The 7,477-nt window shown below is 43.1% G+C and overlaps 1 protein-coding gene across 1 annotated transcript; it reads left to right on the top strand.

Annotated features, from left to right (window-relative positions):
• The first annotated feature begins 1,652 nt into the window (after window positions 1-1,652).
• On the top strand, window positions 1,653-6,093 carry ZMYND12 (zinc finger MYND-type containing 12). The gene has a single exon (XM_085652448.1). It carries the CDS (start codon window positions 1,718-1,720, stop codon window positions 2,795-2,797), a length of 1,080 nt encoding a protein of 359 aa, XP_085508574.1. The 5' UTR covers window positions 1,653-1,717; the 3' UTR covers window positions 2,798-6,093.
• Window positions 6,094-7,477: the final 1,384 nt, after the last annotated feature.

Here is a 7,477-nt window from a genome sequence, read left to right as displayed (position 1 = left end):
GCCTATATCTCGAAAGTAGATAATCAGCTTAACAGTTATGTAGCTAACATTATGAATATCATGCATGAACTTACCAAACTGGAAGAGACAGGAGCCTGGGATGGAATAGTGTCTGTATCTGAGTCTAAAGGAAGAGGTTTTGCTAAGATTGGCAAGGAAGTATAGGTGGAGAAATACTGAAATTGCTCTAAACTCCTCTTTTGATATTACTAATTGCCGTTGCATGTGTGCTTTTCTTCCTAAATTTCTGCAAAGTAATTTTATCAAGCAATGGGATGAACTGTGGATTTAATGAGCTGTCAGCAATGAGAAAAAGAAAAAGAAAGAGTTGATGGAAAGGTTGAAAAGATGCAAAGTGACATCTACGACACGATAAAGGACTTTGAAGAATCAAAGGGAAAGGACCCAAAGCTGATGAATACTGTACTATAATACAGTTGTAAAGGGATGATGTAGACATCATCATCATGTGAGAGGGGGGTTGTGAGAGATGTTTGCTCTCTTAGCTCTAAACGTAGAAACTGAACTTGCATTAACATGAACCAAGCTTATGTTTTCCTCCATCTTGAATTGATGTTGCAGCATACCATGAGATACTTGTTATTGTTTTCCAGCTCTAAATAAAGAATTGTAAGCTTTGCACTAAAAGATGGTGAGCTTTCCTAGAAGCTTCTTACCACACTGTACCTAACCAAGGACATCCTGACTCTCGGGCTATAGTGTATACAATGTGTTGATTAGTGTACTCGAATAAACTGTGAGAGTAACTAAATTCCATGAAATAGTATTATAAGGGAATATTGTAATGTATTCTATAGTAAAATGTTCTTCTTGCTTGTTCCTCATTTGTGCATGTCCCGTGTAGTAATGTGCGAAATCCTTTGTCTAAAGTCCCATAAAAAGACATGCTTACCTTCTGGAACCAGGAACCCCAAACCCCACTCATATAAGGCGAATCTATACTGGATTTTACACTGAAATTGACGTAGTTCTTTATTCTTATGATCTGTATTCTTTATTGCTAACCATGCTGATTATATATTTCAAGTATTTTGCCTAATAAATCTTTACATAAACTTGTTGACCCATGTCTGTCATTCCTCCTGAGAATGTCACCGTTCCTAATATTGATTTGAGATCACAAGAGGTAGAGACGAGTCCACTCGGGGAACACCAAAGTTCCTTTAGAGACTACATCGACGTGCTCCTGGTAAAATATGAGAAATTGGTTTGGCAGGGCTGGTCGACATTTGGCACATTAAGGACAGGACGATTTGTATTGTCAATGCGCGTTCCTTTAAATTGTTTATTGAGTAACACAAGCTCATCCATTTTAAAGGGCAAATGTTATATGTTGTGCTCCATTAAAATCAAATGCGTACTTAGTACTGTGAAGCTTGACTCAATAAATGCAGTGGGTTTTTTTGTTGCTATTTTATCAAACGTCCAAGGCTCCTTTCTTCGGTTTGACATTTCAATCCAATAAATTAATTAGAGGTTTCACGCACAACGTTTACATATCTCTAATGACTGATCAAGGAAGTAATAAATCAATGAAGTTCAGTGACGCGGTGCTAGTTTCGTACTCTAGGAACGCCTGAACGTTTCCAAGGAAATGACGTCGCTCTCTTTGCCTTGGTAACGGAGCCTGGCGTCTTGTAAACATGGAGCGCTTTTAACACCAGGCTAGTGCGAGAGAACTAGACAGCTGAGTAAGATGCTGAGCGTCAACCCTCTCTCGAATCCCAAAGGGGTGCGTCTCCTGTGCGAGTTATGCCAGGCCCCGGCATTCCTGCAGTGCCCAGACTGCCGGGTCACCTACTACTGCTCGATCGAGCACCAGCGCAGCGACTTCGAAAGCATCCACCCGCAGCTCTGCAGCCTACTCATGCCACTGCGTGCCCCGAAGCCCGCGCTCTGCAGCGAGACAGAGCGACAGCGTAGCGCCGAGAAGAGCTTTCAGATCAGGCGGCACCTGCTGGATATCTGCCAGCAAGCGGCCGAGCGGTTGCTTGTTTCCGGGCGGTACAGTCAGGCTCTGCCTGCCGCTATGCACGCCCTGCGCTTCGGTATCGCGGTCCACGGCCTGCGCTCCCTGCAGCTGGTGCCCGCCTACCTGCTGCTCGCCGAGACCAGCACCGGGATGGGCCACTACTCTCAGGCCGAGGAATACCTCTCGCACGCTGACTGGACCGTGCTCAAAAACCCCGACTGCAGTCCTACACTGCTGGCCAAGCTGCACCGCATTCACGGCACTCTACTCTTTTTCTCCAAGGGAAACATGGCGGAGGCCCTTCGACACTTGGCCAACGACATCTATTACAGCAGCTGCGCCTATGGCGCCGGCGACATCCGCACTGCTCCCGGCTACTTCCACATGGCTAACATCTTCCTGCGACAGAGGAAGGAAGACATCGCTGATTCGTTTTATGCTGAGGTCACGGAGATCTGGCACGCGCACCTCAGCAAGATGCTCAGGGGCCGCTTGCAGAATTCCCGCGAGACGGAGGGTGCAGAGGAAGAGTGTATCGAGGAGGCTCGGGCGGCTGAAGCCGTGAAGATGTTAACTGAGATCTGGGAGGTCAGAGAGCGGGTTTTGAAGCAAGACAGCGCCAAGGTGGCACGCAACCTGCACGCACTGGCAATGCTCCACTTTCTGCTCAGTGATGTGTCAAAAGCTTATGAAGTGGCCCTTAAGGGTCTTCTCATCGCCAAAGAGATGCCAAGCCAAGACGAAGCTGAAGCAATTACTACGTTCTTGACACTGGCCGAGTCTAAACTCCCCGTCTGCAAATGAAGCAATGCATGATCTACTGATGTGTCAGCCTGACTGACACATGTCAGCCATACCACGGAAGGCGTAAGCAGCCCTGTCACCGGAACTCAACATCCCCACGCTGCTTTTTAGAACATCATGTGCCAATGCTAGACTTGCCAAGTACCCAACACGTTCGCATGTGTAAATGCAGTTTCCGAAATGTTGAACTAGCAAAAACGAACACATTAAAATAAAGCTTGAATATTTTTGCAATTTTTGTACTCCTGTACTCACTCGTATTTCCACCTACGTTAGTGCAGGTCACAGGCTCAGTTGTTTCCGTTCCTTTTGCACATTATTTCTTTATTTTAAGTTAGTGGAATGCCGAAGTTTGCGTCTCAGTAAACAGCAGGTGGTTGTTCACTGCCTGCACGAGTTAGTCGCCATGTTACTTTAGGCCACTTGTTGTGCTAGTTGTGCAGAGGACTGGACTGGGTATGCCGTGGGCTGCTCTTGGAGCAGATGAAAGGCATAATGATGAGACAGCCTCCATAGGATGGCGAACCTCCTCCTAGACTCTTATAGTTTCACAGGTATTCATAGGCCTTGGGCTCACTGCGGCTCCCTGAAGGATTCCCCCTTTCAAGGCCCCATGAACTGTGGGTACGCGTTAGGCACCAGCTAAGAGCTATGTGGGCTGCTTCGGCCTAACAATGAGCGCCCATATCATCTCATTCTATTCAAGGGCTCTTTATGTGCGGGGATGGTTTGGTTTGATCACTTGCAAACTTACTTGTTTTCCAGTTTGGTCCCCAGCGTGAAAGGGAACAAGCAAATGTGTCTCTGCAATTGTCAAGTGTTTTTCACTGGTCTTCATGATTAGCACTCGATATGAAAGGCTCTCCCTTCATCTTGGATTGTTTACTGTCCAGTCCATATAAGTCATAATATCTATTCGCATTTGAAATCATACCTGCAAATTCACATATTTTTGCATAGTACTTAATACTATCGTTTTCGGCAGCAGGTAGAGAAGAGGTCAAGTTGCTGACTTTGGAGCCGGAATGTTTAGTTATACCAGCTTTCTACTTTGGCCAATAATGACTTTATCCGGATCAGAACACGTTATGTTCACATGGTTTAGTTTACATATTTGTACGAATTGGGAGCCCCTGAGAATGGGCTTTGTAACCGCAATGTGTGCGAATGTTTCCATCAAATCTGCTGAGTAAGAACCCTTTTGGGAAGTTGCTTCCCAGGTCCTAAAATGAGAAACCATTCACACTGCACCCGTTTCACTCATACACTTGTGTAGTATGCTACACACAGCTCGCTTTACCAACACTGTGGAACTTCTGTAGGAAAAATGAGACGTTCTGTAGTTATTGGGAACTGTAGTGAATTACTAGGCGAGTGCTGTTAGAGATGGGGGTCTCTAGTTGGCAGAGGTAGGTACCTTTGTCCAAATAGGGACCCTTGCTTCTAGCCAGGCTAAGGGGGAAACACACTTTAGATAACCCTTGGCAGCTCTGCACAAGCGTTTTATTAGGGACTGGCCAGTGAATCAAATATGCCAGTCAGGGAGAACCAATCATAATAACAATTTACACAGAGAGCATATGCACTTTAGCACTGATCAGCTGTGGCAAAGTGCCCAGAGCCCTAAAACCAACAACAACAACAACAGGTCAGGAAAAAATAGGAGGAAGAAGCAAAATGTTTGGGGATAGCCCTGAAAAAAGGGCCAAGTGCAACAAGTGCTGATAAAATATATAAAAATAAATGACTGGACAAAGTGCATCAGTCCTGGCTCCAATGTTCAATATTTTTCGAGTGGTCATGCACGTAAAATGTCCTCACTCAAAGTGTAAGACAATGGAAGAAGTGGCCTGACCTCTTGCCCCCTACTGTTTGTTGTGGTCGGAGGAACCAAAATGAGAAATGAATAACACTTGAACAGTCCGATAGATGAAGATAGTCCAACAAAAGCCCCTGTATGAAGGTATATATGAATGTATTTTTAGGGAAAAGATTAAGTTGTTAAACACCACCAGCTATCTCGAAGCCACACCTAAAAAATGACTGGGTCCTTAAACTATAAGTATCTGCCACCACTCACTCTCCCGACCGCCAGGTACGAGTGGGTAGTAAGTACCTTCCCCTAGAGGTGTGGGTACACTTTGCCTATAGTTACGCTGTTGAGCATTAGCAAAACAATTGAGAGCACCTCCAGTGGACTCATGGCTGAGCTAAGTGACAAAGAAATCACAGGCCAGGTTGATGTCGAACGGGTTGGGGTGCCAAAGCTTTCCAAGACACTAACTGATGACATAACTCATAGGGATTGATTTTTAATTAGAGTAATCTCTGGTCATTTTCCAGTTCCTTCACTGCTGAAGTAACACTACCTCGTCTCTCAAAATCCAAAATTCGGTCTAGCCTTCTTAGATTATACCAAATTCTTTTCCCAATAGGATTATAAATGTCATTCATTAGTTTAGATGTCTTTTGATATTGATTGCCTTCTCTGCTGCTGCCTTCTGTTGTCTGTCTGGTAATTCTTTGTATCTTTACACTATGACCTTTTATCCCTGTGATTTCAGCTGTCTTGGTTTCTTAAGCCTTTTGTGTTTTCTGTTTTGTTTGTAATACTGCCGTGTTTTTAGGCTCCTTTTTGTTCTTCCATAATAGTTTTAGGTGCTATTGTTTCTTAATGCTAGTATGATTTTCTCTTCTACATGCAAGATGTAAATGTTCATTTTTCTTGTACTCTGATTAGTATTGAAATTTTCATTTCCATAACTAATGTCAAACGTACTAGGTAGTAATGAACACTTGTGCGGTAGAAGAATTTTAACATTACAAAATCAAAATGGCCCGAGAACTGAAACAAGTGGCGGTTTGTTTTGTAGGAAGAGTCTAACCAAATTATTATTTCCTAATTGTTTTTCAAGTCTGAAATTATGTTTATTTAAATTGCGGAAATCAAAATTTCATGCTCCCTACAAAGGATATTCTGGCTTGCAAAGAATTTATTTGTAATCATTTTTGAAGTTGATTAGAGTTGACTGGTTTTCAGTTTTTATAAGCGACAAATATAGGTGATATCAGCGTATAAAACAATATTTTGTAATAGTCATTTTGCAAAAGTATTTTTATAACAAATAAATGAAATGTGCCTTTTTAAATATTTCCACTCATAAGTATTTATAATTAAATCGTGCCTCAGTAAATATATATTTGAAATCTGTAAATGGTCTGTAAATGAAAAACACTTTGAAAATAGGTTTGAAACATATGAACATTAGTGCTATTAAAAATGTTCTGACTATTGACTGCTCCGTAAACGAAAGTGCTTTTTTTGAGCATCATACTATCAACTATTATTATTGCATGTAATTGAGCATAGCACACTTTCACATTTTACATTTTTATGACACAGAAATTATGGTAAACTTAAAGATTGAGCAAATTAAATGTTTATGCATGTGTATTTCTCAAATACACCCAAATAGACAATAGCAATATTAAAAAGCATGTATTGTCACATGCAGCAGTGCTGCAACACTTAATACTATGATTGGATTAGATGTATGTAGCCGATGTACAGCGAGCATCTGGCTACACGTGACAGATGAGTGGTGGACGATAGGGTTTATAGTACATAATGCAGACTAAGCCTAAGTGAGGCAGTGGGGATTGAGGATGAGAGAGGGGGCTTACAGGGGGCAGGCTGCCGAGGTGGAGCTTATCCAATTACTTTTAGGTCGGGCCTACTAGACAGCGCTGCTGTCTGTTCATGAAAGACACATTGTTGGATTACCAAGAACATAGAGGAGCTTGCAGCCCGTCCATTCCTTAGCATCATTTGGCTTTTCTGTCACTCTCATTTGCCTTTCTCTTATTCAATGGCTTGCTTTGTCTCTCTCGTGACTGTCCCTCCCCCTTAGCATACTCAAATTACTTGTGACCTTTCACTGCTAATTTTTAGGTAACTACTTTTCTCTTTTGTCTTTAGCACTCCAAAAGGGGGCATGTGTTTTTCAACTGTCTTTCATGGGTGCCTCTCTTCCCCTTTCCATGCTTCGTGTTGGTCTCTCTCCCATGTGCTTCACTCTTGCCCCTCTCCTTGATGCACTCCACCGAGTGTGCTTCTGCCCCTCTCTCTCAACAGTTTGCTTACCTCCCTTACGTGCTCCACATTGCTCTGTCTCGCACCCATTTGCTTTTTTCCTTTTCACCTGCACCCTACGTGTTGGATTCCCTACCTGCATCCTCCGTGTTGCTTCCCTCCACCCGTGCACCCTGTGTGGCTTCACCCCACATGTGCCCTCGTGTTGCTCTGCCCCCCTCAGCGCACTAGGTTGCACCTTCACCCCCAATTTTTCTTCCACCCCCATTTTGCTTCCCCCACCCACTTTAAAAAAAAAACGTTCTCAAATTTGTTCCCTTTTTTTATATATTGATCCAACATGAATCGATAAAAAAAGAAAAAAGCACCAATGCCATTTTGTAGACAGAAAATGCATAGTGCACATGCCTACAAAATGGCGCAGAAAACCTTGTCATAGGCTTTAAACAATTCTTCTTTATCCATGCTGCACAGCATTGGGGATTCTGTATAGCATTGCTAAAAATCATTGGCAAAGCCAATCGGTCCTAAAGGAGATGCTTGTGACAGGAAAGCGCAGCAGAATGAGAAGTAGAAAAAATCTGCAT

The sequence above is a fragment of the Triturus cristatus genome, chromosome 4_1 (genome assembly GCF_964204655.1).
Source record: "Triturus cristatus chromosome 4_1, aTriCri1.1, whole genome shotgun sequence".
NCBI lineage: Eukaryota > Metazoa > Chordata > Amphibia > Caudata > Salamandridae > Triturus > Triturus cristatus.
This window is presented reverse-complemented; position numbering and strand designations above follow the sequence as displayed.